Below are 17,296 nucleotides of genomic sequence, written 5' to 3'. Positions count from 1 at the left end.
CTATTCAGCATGACAAGAATCTATGCCTGAAACACTAAGAAATGATCTTCTGATGGATCTCTTAACAGTTCAAATCAAGACAGAAATGCCTTCCAGAAGCTCAAAAATTCTGCCTTAGTCAGGTGCAAGTCACTTACCTCAGTCCAAGCAAAACTATCTGCGATTAAACAGCTTATGATGAATCTGCTAGATTTTTCATTGTTGTTGTTTTGATTTGGTTTTTGTTTTTTAATGAATGACCTATTCTGAGCTTAAGCTCCATTAATGTATGAATCTAGGAAGGAAGGAAAGCCAGATCAATGCCTCTCCACTGAAAACACTAGAAGAGGTCTTTTAAGCAAGCTAGTGCATGCTTTACTATCTTTCATGGTGGTGGGCTTGGTTTTTTTTTGTTTGTTTTGTTTTTGTTTTCAGCATAGTAATATCTGGAATGGAAAAAAAATGGAATATCTCCAAACATTTCCACTTTCTTCTTTGGTAATAATACTGAGGAAAGATTGACCCTCCACAACAACTGAAACATACTCAAGCACTTCTTTACAAGTGTGCCTTTCTACTTCCGTGCAATCAGGGAGAAAAAAATGTTGATTCTTAGAGTAGTAGTAAAGACCTTATAATAGCTTTCTAATTAACAAACATGTTTATGTTGTGTTTCTTCTAATCAGTGCATTACAGTAATAAGTACAGAAAATAAAACTGTGATTGCACAGATTTAAATTACAAGTGGTGGTAAATTAGGGTGCTCTTAGGATTTGGGGCAAAAATCACTGAATTTATTGAATCTCCTTAGATTTCGGCAGGCTTTGGCTGAGTTTAAAGATATTAAAATGCATTTGTTATTAAAATTGTGTTCAATACAGTAGTATGCAAATGCTGTGATTTGTTAATATTACACAAACGCTCAGTTCCAATCACGCTCCTCTTGAAGTCTTGTAATACAATTTCTGTAGACATCAATAAAAATACGTCTGGGTTATCCATTTTTAATTGCATTGTATACAAGTATTACAGAAGAATGCAATACAGTATTCACAAAAATCAAAGAGGCTTCTATGAAACCTACAAAAAGCAGCACAGAATCAATGAAGTAAAAGCAATATTTCAAAAAATACTAAATTAGATTTGGCAGTTTTGGAAAACAGTATTGAAAAAAAAAATAAGACAAATGAATTGGCACAGTTTAACAACCTAATTTCTAAGTGCACTTTATAATAACTCTCCTTACAAGCTGCTGTTTTCCCAGAAGATGATGACAAAAAGCCTCATTAGAACACCACTGTTTTGTAGTGACAGGTTTTATTGCATCGCCAGCTGTGAATCTAAAAAAAAAAAAAAAACCTCCCCCAAAAAACTATAAAGGTTCCTAAAAACCCTGTTTTCTTTTATCATCAAAAAATAGCAACATAGCACTTCCATATGTTTGTGAATACCTACAACTCTAGTTTTAAAAAAAATAGAAGTTAAAGAAAAGTGATTTTTGTTTTATCTCAAAAATAATGTAAAGAAACATTTATTAACGAGATATTTCAATGACCAGAGAGATATGTACAATGTGATAGACTTGAGTCTAATCCTGCAAATATGTTCATGACTGCAGACTTGAATACCTGTTGATCCTGCTCATTTGAGCACAAATGAGTAAGTGTAATTAGGGACTGGCAGGGTCAGGCTCTTAGCTTCACAGCTTCACATAAACCTTTCCACAATCTGTTCTGGGCTAAAAAGTATAGATACAGTATATACTCTGTATACTGTTGTGTTTTTTTTTTAAAACAGTGTTCTACAGCTATCACCCTGTTATTGCTAGACTAAAAATGAACATTTGGAACAATTGACATTAATCATAAAGGATAAAATTGAGATGCAGCTTCTGATGACTGGATTTCCACTTGAGCCATTTTAAATTGGGTACACTGCAGCCATTTGCGGAGCACAGACGAGCTATTGTTCATTTGTCCTGACCCTTGTAACATTCTTAGGCTGTGATGGTTGACATTGCTCTGGATGGCTTGGAGGCGTAGCTGGAGTCCAGCAGATAAATGCTGTTGAAATAATGCAAAACATTTAGTTTCTCTAATGTACACTAATGTAGTAAATGTACCTATTGTCATCAAGTGGTGGTTGTTGGTCAGGGAAAGTTCCTCCACTGCCCCAATGTCACCTTTCTTTCTTCCACAGCCTGCACTGCGGCATTGTCATGAAGGACAAATATGCCTACAAAATCACAAGGTTTATCAATACCAACTACATACTTAGGCTACATCCAGCACCTTTATGCCCATTAATAAAATTCTTGAGTGGCAAGCCACACTGGTCCACCTCACTCTTCCTTACGAACAGGGACAGCAGGCACAGTCTTACCCAAGTAGTCCCACAATATCTGATACATATATATATACATATATACACACACACACACGTATATGTATGCATAAAAATATATTCACTTGTATATGTAACAAAAATCCATCTTCTGAGTCAAGACTCCCCATCATTATTTGTGAGGGAAGTTTCAAACCCCAAACACAAAAATCAACTGGCAACTACCATCTCAGTGAACAGTGTGGAAAGGCTGGGCCGCAGAACCTGGTTATTCAAAAGTGTTTCAAAAGAGAAACAGAGAACAGCACTGAGTACAGGGCAAGTACCGTAGCTGATGCTCTGTGTATGCTCACACCCAAGACCTTCAGTGCTGAGCTGTCCAGTGCATCTGGATGTGCTACAATGATCTATTTTCAGATAGTTTGGAGACCAAGTCTACTGACCTTATTTCCAGAATTTACAGGAATTTGTAACACTGAGAATAAAAGCACAAGTTATTAGAAACAACTTACCTTTAGATTTGACTGTATCATTGGCAACCACATTGGTATTAGCTGTAAGAAGAGATACGTTTTGTTATTATACAAGTGACTGTAAACATGCTCCAGTTACTGTGAGACAGAAGGGTATATCTATCCCATTTAACTGTCAGAATGGACACAGACTGAACCATAAATCTTCAAATGTGGTTATTTTCCAATGACGTATATGTTTTGGGGCAGATGTCTCTGAGGTAAAGAAGCCAGCTTCCTTTGTCTGCGGCTTGATGAATCACCAGTAGCAATTACTGATAGCCCATTTAAGGATCGCCTTAGACACTGATGAGAGTACAAAATAATAAAAAAGGTGTTAAAGGAAATCACTTCTTATTTTCCTGTGAGGGTGTTTTTGTATGCGTGAGCGAGCAATATTGGAATGAATACAGTATATGTTCTGCATTGTGAAGTGCACATCAAGAACTGAAAAAACGTAGAGCAGAAGTTCTATTAATAAGACAGATATTTAAATGGCAATCAGCATTTTATAAACCACTAGTCAGTGTCACTGCTTCATTGCAGAATGTGACCTGTAGTCCTGGAAACACAGACAAACTCTCCTAAATATCCAAAATGACAAGGCAAGAAGGTCTGGCAATCTGTCACCCATGGCTGATATTTATTTCAGTCTCCTGCCCTTCAGAGAACTTTTATTTCTGAGTAAGCATAACATGACAAGCTTCTGGAACACAGACGGGCATTTCTAGCAAAAGTATTCATGTTATCCAATATTAATTTAACCACTGAGGTTATTGTTCTAAAATGTTCCTCCAAATGGCATCAAAATTTGCAATTTGCCAATTAAACTACCGGGAGCTGCAAGTTAAACCTAATCACTATTGACAACATTAGATAAAGTGCTGTTTCCCTTGTGCAAGGAATGATAATTGTTTCAATTTCACTGCTGTTTTGCTAGAGAATCATATGCAGCTCTGTCAGGACTGATTACTTAGCCTACCAAATGAAGAACCATATTCAAACCTCAGCATTAACAGAAAGATGAATGCCAAAACAGCTGGAACACAGCCAGAAGCAGTAGATGTGTGAGTTCTGTGTATCATTCTGTGGACTCTCACACCAAATGAAGTGCTTAGTAAGGTGCAGAGCCCCCAGGTCAAGATGTGGTTTTTGGAGCAGTGGGAATAGGTACATGTAGTGAGAAGCCATGTTCCATGCCCCCCTGCAATCAGAAATGTCACTTAAACTTTCATCCAGCATTAATGGAGTTAGCCAGTGGGGACAGGACTGGTGTCAGAAACATGGCAAGCAAGAAGGAAGCTAGGTAGAAAACCCAGGAAAGGGAATTCCTCGGGGTCAAGGTACTCTTTTGCATCTGAACCAATTGTCTGGACGTCTTTTACAGTCAGCTGGGAGAAATACACATTTCTCACACCTACTTTGGAACAAGACGGATATCTAAAGCAGATAAAGATGAATCATGACGTAAAAATAAATGTTTGTATCTATTGACTAAAAAGGGTTTTCTAAGGAACTAGCTCACATTGATATTTATGCTGTAAAAGTCTAAGGTCAGGTACGACTACTGTCATCCTGCACCACTTCTGTCTTTCAGGATCCAGACACACTTAGGGAAACTAAACATCCCACTGCAGGAACAAGAAAGCAAACCTACAGCTGCCAGTTAGATAAATAAGACAGAAGAAATTTTTATTGAAGAGCTTCAGTTTTATGACCTAATCCACAGCCAGCCTTTTTCACACAAAGGAGTAACACATAAAGCTAGTTAGAAAAAAACAGCTGGGAGAACACACTGCTGTCAGACACTGTCAATTTTTTGGAATTGATATTTATAATACTCATGATGGGGTAGGCCTACCTTTACAAAGATAGTGGAGTTACATTCCTGTAAAGCCTCCATTAAACTAATCACATGTAGACACACCATTTCCACCATCTTGAAAAAAAAAATAAAGCACAAAAACAAATTAATGTCCAGTGTTGTACACTAAGACACCAATCTCTAAAAAGAATCTTGTTTTATTTGCTTGGCAGTTATAATGAATCACTAGATGTGTATTTAACATCTACACATAAGATTAAGTATTACATGTACATACAAGGCATATTTTTCTTTATTTAGTTTTCCCCTGATACAGCAGCACTTGGTAAATATTTCAAAGTATTTAGTGCATTTTAATTCCTATCACACATCAAAACAAGTTGCCTTCAGCTTTCTTCGTTTCAGACATCATAAATTCTTTTACATGCCTTTGTAGTTCTCATCAATCAAGGTGTCAGAAATTGATATTTTTATTTACTGAATCTGTTGAAAATTAACAGAGCCACAAAAAAAGCATCTTTTTTCCCCTCTCCTATCAAAGACAATTTATTGTTCTGAACTGGCAGCTAGTCCATAATTCTTTCATTTGTACCACGAATTATGACAGATGCAAATATCATTTATTTGGAGGTAGACAGCATTTTATGTTTTATATTATTTAAATTCATAGGTACAAGACAAATACCTTCAGCCAACAGTAAGTACTTACAGTGCCTGCATGAACTGCGTGTACATTCCCCTTGATAATAATAACCTTAGCTTTTATTCATTTTTTTTTTTATCTTCAAAGTGCTTTACAAACACTAACTAATTAACCTCATAACACCCGTGTGAGATAGGCAAGTATTATTATCACATTTCAGAGAGCAAGTACTGAGGCAGATAGTTTAATAACTTGCACTAAAGACACATAATGAGACACTTTCCCAGAATAAGGGTTGTAACTTGGGACTTCCAGGTCATATTCTTGTCCTAAGGGTTGACATTTCCTTTTGCGTCTGACTAAACAACTGTCTAGTTAGTAGCACAATGCACAGCTCCCATTCGGAGGATAAAATATCATTTAAACACAACTTTAGGTGGTCCTTGCCTAATATAGACAAGACACAAGGAAAGGGTGAACACTTCCCTTTCAAACTTTATCTCTAGGGATGCCCTCTTCAAGTCATTCACTGCTCAAAAATGTTTCCAGAGATGTCTATGTGGCTTATTTCTGTTGAGTAACCAATGGGTTATGAGTAGTCAAATATCAGCAATGTTTGCTTTTCACCATTGTGTAGTAAAAAATATTGGAATGGTTATTCACAGAATTATCCTAAAACAGTTGCTCTTGTAAGGCAGAGTAAGATAAAACAATAGGGCCAATGTGAAAAGTAGGAAGATATATAAAATGGGACTTGTAGAAGAGAAGTAGGATGAGACTTGAAGCAGGGAGCCCTTAAACAACAAGCAGTGACTAGCTCTTGAATGCCATGACCCTGTTTCTGGCAGATCCTGACTATATATACAAATCCTGTCTCAGCTCCACTGCAAGGTTAAACCACCACTAATTAGCTTTTGCTTTAGTTTATCAAACGCATCAAAGTTGCTTTAGAAAGTTATTCAGCATCTGATGTATTCCACTGAAATATGGAAGCAAAGCCAAGCCCTCTGAGTTTAATCTGTACCAAATCTGTGCACAGCATCTGACTCACCACTTTGTTATGTGCCATTAGCTGTAGGATGCTAGGTGTCACTCGGCTCCAGAACTCCAGGGCTGTAAGGATTGCTGTAAAGCTAAATTCATTCTGATTCTGGACTGTCGGAGCTACTGCCGTTTGTTCACAATACACTGTCCAGAGCTGAGCAAATATAAATGCATGGAAGAGGGAACACATGTGCAGAACAGATGTCTGTAGAAATAGAAAAGAGAGGACAATGTTTATTGGAATACGTGTATTCGGGTATACTGCAGAAGCTTTCATCGAAGTACTCCTCTGTAATGCATTGCACTGTGCAGTCCTGCCCCTCATTCCAGAATGTTTTCCTCTGATTACGAACTAACCAAGGATGTTTGATAACATCTTCTCCATGTTTAAAAACTGTTTTTATATCTAGAAACTAAAAACTACACTTATAAACACAGTCCCATGCAATCTTAATATATGACATTAAGGTCAGTCCCTTTAAAGAAAAGGTTAGTTTTGCAGAAAAGCGACTCAGAACTTGTCCTGAGACTTTCTTGATGGAAAATTCCCACCACCATCTGTAGAAGGCCTGGAGGCTGGGACATGTATGTCTGCATTTTAAAGATGCTGTTGGGGTACATCAGTAAGTCTGATCACCTGCAAGGAAGGATATCATACAAAGTACAACATCTTACACCTGTCATCCATTTCTATCTTGCTGGGACACAACTGCTCTCAGTCCATGTAAAGCTAACAGAGAATTCATCCTGCATACTCAAGCATGACTTGGCTAGTAAGTGTCATATTTTGTGATGTCTGAGCCTCCAAAAGTGCTGGACATTAACTACTCCATTATAAGAAAGATGTTGCTGGTCAGAGATATTTTCCTCAGTTTAATACTGCAACAGTGATTCATGCTCTGTGGCAGTGTGAGTGCACCAAACATTGCAATGGTTGCTTGGTAACTGGAAAGAGGTATTTGAAAGAGAAAAAAAAAAGAGCCAGAAGACATGAATGGAAGCACCAGTGTCCTGGTTGGGTGAGGGGAAAGAAAGGGAGGATTTTAAGTATCAGACAAATGTGTGATCATTCTGCTTCTGTAGTTAATAAAATCCTGGTTGGTGTCAGAGTACTGCTATATCTGTGTTAAGCTACTGTTGCAAATTGCTTACGGTTTGCAATAACACTTCTTGTCAAGAGCACCTTCAGAAAAATAAAAAGTTGTGCTTGAACCATCACAGTTTGTAATTGACTCACAGCATTTATAGGTTATCCAATACTACTATACATGTAGAAAAGAATAAGCAATTCTCTAGAGATTTGCTACAGAGACGGTCATTGCTAAAGGTTCAGTTTGGAACTCAGTTTTTCCTTCCTTATTCCTGTGCTGAGATATTTTGAAAAAGTTAAATCTCAAACTTACTTGTAGTGATTTCATCATCAGTTTTCTATGCATGAAGAGCTAGCTATGCCAGAAAAATGATAGATTATTTTTTCCCTTGATTTCAGCTTTTAATAATGTTTTACCCCTCTTTTTTTCTTAGGAAGAAATAAATACTCCCATGTTGTCCGCTTTAATCCAGTGGGATCTTTTCTTATAAAATAAAAAAGGCAAACAGTTCTAAAACTCTCAAAACTGTATTAGTGGATTACTTCAGAAACGCAGTCCATGGGATACTGTGCTGGAAATACAAGCCGTTTTAAACAGGACATGAGTTTACATGATTTAGTTTTGACGATATTTAGAAAAGTTTAAAATTTCACATCACAATAAAAATACAAGTCAGTGATAAATATTTTTCAATAGTAAGGCCAGTATATACCACATCTCCTCTTAAAACACAGAATCCCTTACCTTCGATTGCTCTGGAAACCCAATCAGAATAACAATAAGGTGGTCAGCAATTTGTGAACCTGCATCCAGTGGAATAGGCATGCAAGATGATGGAGAATTTGGACAGACAACATTGTGTGTCAGAGACCCCAGGAGTAGCCAGGACAGCAAACGAATATGTGAAACACATTCTATGAACTCTTTGGGCCTGTCAAGAAAGAGCGGATTTTATAATGCTGCAAAGTTTTCTATTTTTCCCCAAAACAAAAAGCCTCTTTAAACACTTTGCAGATGCAGTCTTAAGTGTGCTGGAAGCACAAATCATTGGCAGAACTTACAAGAAGACCAGAACCACAAAGAACTTAGTGGACTTGACAACCTTTAACAAGTCCAACAGAACACGCTTGGTGGGCTGGGCCTAAGAAATGGTTTCTATGAAAGACTAGAACATGCACAGTCTCACTGGTTCCATACACAGTGATTTTTTACACAGAAATCATCAAATCAGAAGAGCTGCCCAAGTGAAAGTGCTCCTTCCAGGTCCCCTAGGCAGTGTATGGCTCACAAGGCTATGGCAGGAAATTCTTCATTCCATGGCTAGCTTCCGAGACAGGTGCTCTACCTTACTTTTGCTGTGTTGCACTTCTTCACAGGTAAAGTGGAGTTAATTTATCTTCTCCTTAGCCTCTCCTTGGACATTTGGACTGCATGCTTTTAAGGGCAGGGAGGGACTATGCTTTTTTGTGACACTTATTAATTATTCATCTAGTGCAATCTTCAATTGTAAAGCAATTGTGCTTAATCAATCTGAAAAGGAATAGTACTTTTCTAGTATCATCTTGTCTATCCCCTTGCTGTTAAAAAATTCAAACTACATACTCATTTGAATTCATAGGCTTAGGAAAATAAATTGATTTTAGATCAAGAAAGCACTACCTAGGAGGTCACTCACTACTGTTATTCATTTCTAATTTCATGTTGTTGTCAAGGACTCACAGAACCAAAGAGGCGTTCCATTATTTTTTTTTTTTTGTATAGACTCTGATAAAAGTGCTCATCTTCAAGTACCTACAGGGTATCACAGGAATTCCTCATCTTCACTTTGGAACATATAATGTAATTTTTACACGTGTGAAATCGAAGCCCAAAGAGATAACAATTCCTTATTTCCAAAACTAGGTATGTACACAGAAGTACATGCAGACATATCTGTAGGACTGGAGCCCAAGCAGCCTACTCCCCAGAAGCCTGGGGCAGGAAGTCTGGAACAAAGTTGGGACAAAAATACTGATTTGTTAAAACACAGTCCAGTGGGCTACACTCAAAACATCTCATTTGCTATCACTGTAAGACAAGGGACAGTATTTTGCCATTCTTTTTGATCATAAGACACTGCATACTCTCACAGCAAACAAAAATAACAAACATGTCTTGAAGAGTAGGATTTCTCTCATCTAACTTCACTAGGTGAAGTCAGTACTTTTACCGACACCTCAATAGCTTTACGCTTACAAATCTCACTCATTTGTTCTCAGTAATATCAACGAGCATTTCTCATTTTTCTCCCACCATATTTTATACATGTCTAGGACTGCTCAAGTACTTGCATGTTTTTCACTGTCTGTATCTAGATCAAGAATCAAGTTCATTTCCAGTGAACTCCAGTCAAGTCAAAGGAGTTACTTCCACTGTCTCTTTGGTCTGTACTTTAAAAGTTGCACTGATGACCTCCTCTGGTAAGGATCTGGGAGCTGCTGACCAGCTGTTTCAATGTCCCATGGCCACCACTCCCAAACTGTGCATCCTACCTATTCAATCCATCAATAAACAGAATTCCATGAAGATTTCTAATTCATTTTAGTATTCCTTTTTGTAGAAAAGCATCCTCACCCTTGTTGCATTGCAGAAGGAGGATGGTAAAGCCAAGGCAAATATCGGATCACAGCTTTGTTGTCTCTGTGGTTTCCTCGTGTGATTTCCATAGCAGCAATCTGAGCTAAACCAACTTTCAGATGCCCACCAAATGTGTCTTCATGCAGTGGCTGAGAACAAGTCTTCATGTGACTCTGCAAAGCAAAGATCTTATTTCATACCTGAAAAGAATATTCTATTTCACTTTCCTGCAGTTTCTTTCTCAAGGTCTCTACCTGCGTCTATAAAACTACAAAACTCAGAAATAGGTTTAAAAAAATTATCCACTCCCTATATTAGTAACAGTATTATGATGCAGCTTTTTCCATGGAGCCCATATTTTCAAGAGACCACACAAAACCTGAATTATACAAAATGAAGAAGCACCTTTTGTACCAGCAAACTCAGCAGCTGGTAAGTACAAACTAATGGTTGCACATCCAGACAGTTTAACTGAAGATCAAAGAATGCAACCGTGTAACAAGGTAGCACTCTGGGCAGGAAATGTCATCTCTGTGTGATATTTCATTTACATGTACAGAAAAGCCATCTATCATTTACCAACAGTATGACCGTGTTGCTCTATTCATTTGCTACAAATGCCTTTAAGCCCTGGAAATATAAGGACTAAACCTTTTACCAAGAAACCTGCATACATTTCTGCCTGGAAAGATAATTATCCTGTTTTGACAGCTGTAAGGAATGTTTCACTGGTGATCCTCGAGATCCTTCAGTACTTGAGCTAACTTTGCATTACCTTCTGTCACTGTACTAACACATGCTGAGTGCACGTGCATACTTAAAAGACAAACATATGCTTTGCACAAGAAAAAACAGGTCATCAGTAATTAAAGTATTATAACAGGATAAAAATCAGTGGTTTGGTAATATCTTATAAAAGATAAGGATCTGACCCCACCAACTTATACTCTCAAAAATCACTTTAAGTCTCTTTCACAAGAAAAAAAGAAACTTATCAGCATGTATATCTAATGATTTTGCTAAAGAGACAGGTATAAAGGATAGACAGGTATGCAGGCAGATATATTCTTCAAAAATAATGGAATTTTCTAACTAAAAACCTACCTGAGCTCTAGCAATTAAAATGTTATCCCCAAGGAAAACAATACAACAATATCAAAAGAAACAGTAAACTGGAATGTGATTATCTTAAGAATTAACATTTATACTTTGCTTATAGTGCAATAGTTAACACACAGGACTGAAAATAATTAACTTCTTTCACAGAGACTATTCTCAGACACACAAAAGACACCAGAAATGAATAAACAATTTTAACTGTTTGCTGAATTCCTATAGAGTGATTTTTCTTTTACATATATTTGTTATATAATAGCATTTAATAACTTTTTCTCAATTTTTGTGTTTTATTTTTTTCTTCTTCAAAACATCGCCCAAAATTTGAAAACCAAGATTAAACTTTTGCTGTTTAATTGCAACTAGTCATACAAAGCATATGACATTCTTTGTCTGAATGCGGTAGTCCAGATGCTGTTGATAATACATACTCATAGCAAGAAATTGTACAACTGGATGATCTTAGGACTCACTTCCTAAGAACACCTATGTGAATAAAACCGAGCAACACAAGTAATTATATTAAATCAGCTTAAAAGAAGTGAATCGAGATGTTGTGAATTTGTTTAAAGTTTTGACTATTTCTGAACTTAGAAACATTTGCAATATTTCCCAACTATCACAGAAGCACATGTAAATTTCCCTAAAGATCCTACCAGAATCCAAAAATTAAAAATCTAAAACTTCTCAAATTCAGCCTTATTACATAAGAGCTGCCTCTTCATTTTCCAAAGACAAAGCTTATTCTTCACAATACATAAAATTACAGTCATTTTTGACTCTGCTAAGTTCAGCTTTTTCTCAGAGTCCTGTATTACATGGACTCATATTATATGGAATCAAATCAAAACAACATAAAATTTAGACCATTTGGTTCTGATTTCATTTTAAATGCTACAGAGTACAAATCCGGGGAGCTTCTTTTCTAATTTCAAAACATAAATGTGACAAACTGGGTAAAGTGTTAATTCACGTCCTAGCTATATCTGGGTGCAAAAATATCATAAATAAATAGCCCTACCAAGAATAAGAAAGCATAAGAAATTAACATATTGGACTTAAGCATTGTAAGAGCATTTCTAAAAATTAGGCTACAGTTCAAGGGAAAAGGGGGTACAAAGAAAAAGTTCAAGTGGGAGAGATCTTTCTACAGAAACTTTTTACAAAGGAGATAGGATAACTGCAAGTATTTACAAATAAATTTTTCCCATTCCCCGTTTCTGTGGAAGTGGCAAATGGGATGTATCTCTGTCTCATTTATGATTTATTTTCCAATCTATTTTGAAAGCAATTCTGAATTGGAAGAGAAATGAGTGAATAGCTTTAAAAAGATACAGTGCAAAGGCAATCCAACTGAGCTTAAAATGATTAATTCGTTCGTACTTTGAAGTATATTTCTAGTCCAGCACAAAAGGCTGCTTCTCTTTATTGCAGAATTTCTTTTAAAGCTCAATGGGATTCAAGGCATAGGGCCAACAGGGTAAGAACTTACAAAACGGTGTTTTGTCCAGAAAAACAAGGTTACTGTGAGTTTCAAGAGATGTCATTTTCAGTTCCTCTGGGATTCTTCCTCCTTTATGGTAAGTAGTATTATCTTGCAGTGAAGTGTACCCTTTGGGGCATGGTGTGGAGTCGAGGGGGCAAGGGGAGAGTGAGCAAGCAAACATGCAAGATAAACCAGTAGGGTAAAAGTTCTAACCTCATTGCTTCATAAAAAAACCTCCAGTATCAAAATCCACTACAGGTTACCATTTTTCCTGTCTTGCCTGTAACAGAAATTTTGTATGAACCCACAGCATGAAACACTCCAGTGTGTTGCCAGTAACTTTTATCAGGATTGGCGCAATAGTAGAGGCCCTTTCAGGGAAACACCATACTAGTTTCTCGGGAAAACAGAAGTGACTAATCTACAACAGCTCTAACACTTAAATAATAAAAATAATAATAATAATAATATAAAGTCAGTCATCCTCAAAGACTTCCAATAGTTTCTTCCATTGGCAGGTTAATTACAGAAAATATATTAAAAACAAAGAGATACACACACACACACATTTTAGATTATGTATGCCCATAACCAACCTTTAATTTGGTCAAGGTATGCATATCTGCAATGAAATCCAGCACTTCCCCAACATATTGCCTCATGCATTCCATTGCTGCTGTTCCACACTGGTAAGAAAAAGAAGTATGTTTAAGCACCATATATAAAAGAAATATGTTTAAGCACCGATTTTTGAATCTCTTAGTGTTTTTTCTCTTTGTTTCTTGTTCACCAGAACACAAGTTCTTGTCTGACTCAAGTTCTTTATTTTACTTTGCAGTTGGATTACTCTACTCAAATTAGGAATAGGCATTCTTTGATGTTTTTCTTCTCACTGTATTTGCCCTCTTATCTGATGATAGCATAAAGATAGACCAAGCACTGTAGCTTCTTCATGCATCATAAAATACTCTTTATCTGTAACAGCAGTGAAAGATCAATTGATGAAACTTTCAATAATATCCTTGTCATGCATCTGAAATTTACAGCAGTCCAGAATCAAAGTCTTAAAAAGTCAATGAGAGTTTAACAACCCAGTTGTTCAACCAGCTGAGCATTTCTGCAAGTAAAACCAATCAGATACAATCCCAGAAAACAAAATTCAATCACAGGCACAGATGCCCTCACAATCACATGAATTATGATGGACAAACAGAGTAAGTGACTGGCTTCATGTATTTTATGTGTAAACATCACTGAAATGAACACTGATGGTATTTGGTACTCTTTTTTTTTTTTTTTTTTTTTACACTAACAAAGGTTTTGGGGATATTCCTGTTATGAAGTCATATGGCATTTTAATGTCACTCAAGCTAGTTGCAATTTTCAAAAGAGGATGCATGGGTTACAAGGGATGAATCCAATCCAATTTGACCACAAAGCTGTAAGCATTGAGAAGTGGTCTGTGCCAGAGCAAGAATGACCACAAAGGGAAAACAAAAGGACTCAATGCGATGCTTGTATTCCCACAGTACACATTTTCATAGTTCCTTTCCTAGATCAGTGAAAAATGCCAGTCTGGCCTTCAGCTAGTACAAGACATATCCAAGATGTGCAAAGCAGTCAATTGTATAGAGCTGTCAGATTAAATAAAGGCTTCTGACAGACCAGAGAACCCTGGAGAAAAGCTTTCGGAAGGTGATATGACTGACCCATGAGCCATCATATAATGTTTATATGTTAATAATCTACGGTGAAGATAATTCTAGCTGAATTCAAGGGGAACTAAGAATGTTCAACATTCCTCAACATCAAGTCTATATATGCCTTATTTTTGGGGGCCAAGTGTAAGCAATGCTTAACTTTAGAGGCTATATGATGAAATTATTAGGTGTCTTTCTTCTTAAGGTGGCAAAAAAACCTATTGTACCAAGTCATAGGCTAAGGACAAAATATTGCAAAATGCTTATAGGGGAAAAATATTCTTCTCTGACCTTTATTTAATCACCTGTGCTTTGAAACACAGAAACACAAAACTATCTGAGTATACAAATGAATCAAATTTAGTTTTGATCACAGAAGTATTAAACCATAATTGAGTTTTAGTGGCTGAAATTTGGAAAAAACTGTTAGTGTTCTATTTTTATGGAACTGATCTGATTGCTTCTAATTTTTCTACGTTAGTATCCATCTGCACGGTGTTGAACTATAACACCTTCTGGCTTTTCAAATGCTATGCATGTCAGTTCCCTTGACAGAATAAAAAACAATAAAATAAGGTCACTGATAGCATATCCTCCATCCAGTTTATGCGGAGTAAGGACCCCACATGGGCTCTATATTATTGAGTGACATAATTATAAAAGACACTATACTCAAACGTCTGAATAAAAATGTTCTCGTGCAAGACTTCTCCCCAGCCTTTTGTTTCATTCAAGGTTCTCTATGATTTCTTCTGAAATGATCACTTTCCTATCATACCTTGTAAAAGCTATTTAAAGATGTTATCTCTATCTATTTAAACCAAATTAAAACTTTCCACTGGGAGGAAAGATATGAATTTAAACAAAACAAAACAAACAAAACAAAATAAAATAAAATAAAAACACACACACAAAAAAACCACTTCAGAAGGTATATAGGAAAAGACCTGATAGATCACCCCTAAAACTGTCAAACACATGTACGGAAACAGGTCTTGGTCTGGCTGGGATGGAGTTAGCTTTCGCTGCAGTGTCCCATATAGTGCTGTGCTCTGCACCTGCAGCTAAAACAGCCCTGACAGCACACCAATGCTTTGTTTGTAGCTGAGCAGGGCTGGCACAGGAACAAGACTCTCTCCAAACCCCAAAAAGTCTGGGGATGGGCAAGAAGTGGGGAAAGGACATCGCCAGGGCTGACCTAAACCAACCAAAGGGATATTCCATGCCATACCGTGTCACAGTCAGCAATAAAAGGTGGGAAAGGGGAAGAAAAGGGGAGGCACTCACTATGAAGACCCCAAACAACCACTATACGTATTGAGGCACTGCTTCCCAGGCATGGCCAAACATCACTTATCGATGGGAAGCAGACAATAACTGTGGGTTTCTTTCCTCTTTGCTTCTGTGTGGCACTTACTCTTTTTTCCCATCTCTTTTCCCTTTAATTAAATTATCCTCATCTCAGCTGCCTCAGGCCTTTTTCTTTCCATCCTACTTTCTTCTCCCCCTCTTCTTTTGAGGAGGGGGAGCAAGAGAGCAGTTGTGGCTGAGATTAACTGCAGGGTAAAACAACCACTGGCTATACCTCATTCAACTGTTGGGGTATTCAGTGACATGTCATGGAAGGAGTCAAGCCCTCCAACTGTGCTACTTCCTTGCACATTCACCAGCCATGTTTTCAACACCTAAGCAATGATAAGCATTGATAATTCAACCACATTCATCAGTAGGATATATATGAATGCCTTATCTTACCAGAAAAATGCCATTAACTCAAATTTTTAACCAAGTTATCTTTTGCTAGAATGGAGGCAATGGCTTGTAGTTTCCCACTCTGATGCCATTTTTTGAGGCACTCAGCTTGTCTGTTCTCCAAATTTTGTCTTCTTGAGCACAGGCTCCAGCTAAAGGCAGACATATGACTTACGATTATTAGTGAGAGTAAGGGAAGCAGTATCATGTCCAAAACTTTTCAACATTAATAAAAAGGAAAAGGTGTATCAACTTCTGCCTGCAATATACCTTGCTAGCCAGGGGAGAAATAAAAAGAACATTCAAACGAAGCATAATGAGCTAAGACATATTTTTAAAAGCCAAAACTAAGAGATGTTTGATTCAGTACTTACTCCAGGCATAGAGGCAATCATCTGTTTATGCAAGATTGTTGACTCAGCTAGTTTAGTTCCAGCATCTGCACAAACAAACTAAGAAGAAATTAAAGATGAGTTATTTTTGAATTATTTGTGGAGGAACCTGAAAACCCTAATAAGTTATTCATGACTTCGTTACAATCACTTCAGATCTCTTCATGCTTATATTTGTCGTAATTTGCCCTTAGAGCTCTCTTCCTTTATAAAGAATTCAGTTTGCTCACTGTTATAAATGAGACAATTTTAATGAAAAAAATTGACTTTTATGTGCTTGATGAACATGTATATGCTGTGCAGAAGCAACTTTAAGAATATTACGTAATAAATCAAGTTTTCCTTTATAGGCATAAATATTTATCTTTGCCATTCCTTGGATATATACGATCATAGAATCCTTTAGGTTAGAAAAGACCTCTAAGACCATCAAGTCCAACTGTTAACCTAGCAATGCCTAGTCTACCACTAAACCATAACACTAGGTACCTCATCTACACATCTTTTAAATACCTCCAGGGATGGTAACTCAACCACTTCTCTGGGCAGCCTGTTCCAATGCCACACTACCCTCTCAGAGAAGAATTTTTTTATAATATCCAACCTAAACCACCCTTGGCACAACTTGAGGCCATTTTCTCCTGTCCTATCACTTGCTGCTTGGGAGTAGAGACTGACCTCCAACTCCTCTTTCATTACTGTTTAAAACAAGATATAGGAAAGCAAGGCAGCATGCCATGTTCTTTACTGTGATTACAATGCTTTCATTTCAATGAAGTTCTACAATGATTTAATCA

The 17,296-nt window shown here is 37.0% G+C and overlaps 1 protein-coding gene across 16 annotated transcripts in view; it reads right to left on the bottom strand.

The window, feature by feature from the left end:
* Nucleotides 1-754: 754 nt before the first annotated feature.
* Nucleotides 755-17,296, bottom strand: part of UNC79 (unc-79 homolog, NALCN channel complex subunit) — a 102,809-nt gene continuing 86,267 nt past the window's right edge. For all 16 annotated transcript variants that reach the window (XM_083839838.1, XM_083839849.1, XM_083839850.1 and 13 more), the window contains 8 exons: nt 16,482-16,559; nt 13,252-13,341; nt 10,051-10,226; nt 8,182-8,368; nt 6,354-6,551; nt 4,696-4,773; nt 2,835-2,876; nt 755-2,042 (listed from right to left, as the gene is read on the bottom strand). In XM_083839838.1, coding sequence (XP_083695964.1) covers nt 1,842-2,042; nt 2,835-2,876; nt 4,696-4,773; nt 6,354-6,551; nt 8,182-8,368; nt 10,051-10,226; nt 13,252-13,341; nt 16,482-16,559 — 1,050 coding nt within the window. In that variant the 3' untranslated portion in view covers nt 755-1,841. The remainder of the gene's footprint in view (nt 2,043-2,834; nt 2,877-4,695; nt 4,774-6,353; nt 6,552-8,181; nt 8,369-10,050; nt 10,227-13,251; nt 13,342-16,481; nt 16,560-17,296) is intronic.

This window comes from Anser anser (genome assembly GCF_964211835.1).
Source record: "Anser anser genome assembly, chromosome: 5".
In the NCBI taxonomy this organism is placed as follows: domain Eukaryota; kingdom Metazoa; phylum Chordata; class Aves; order Anseriformes; family Anatidae; genus Anser; species Anser anser.
This window is presented reverse-complemented; position numbering and strand designations above follow the sequence as displayed.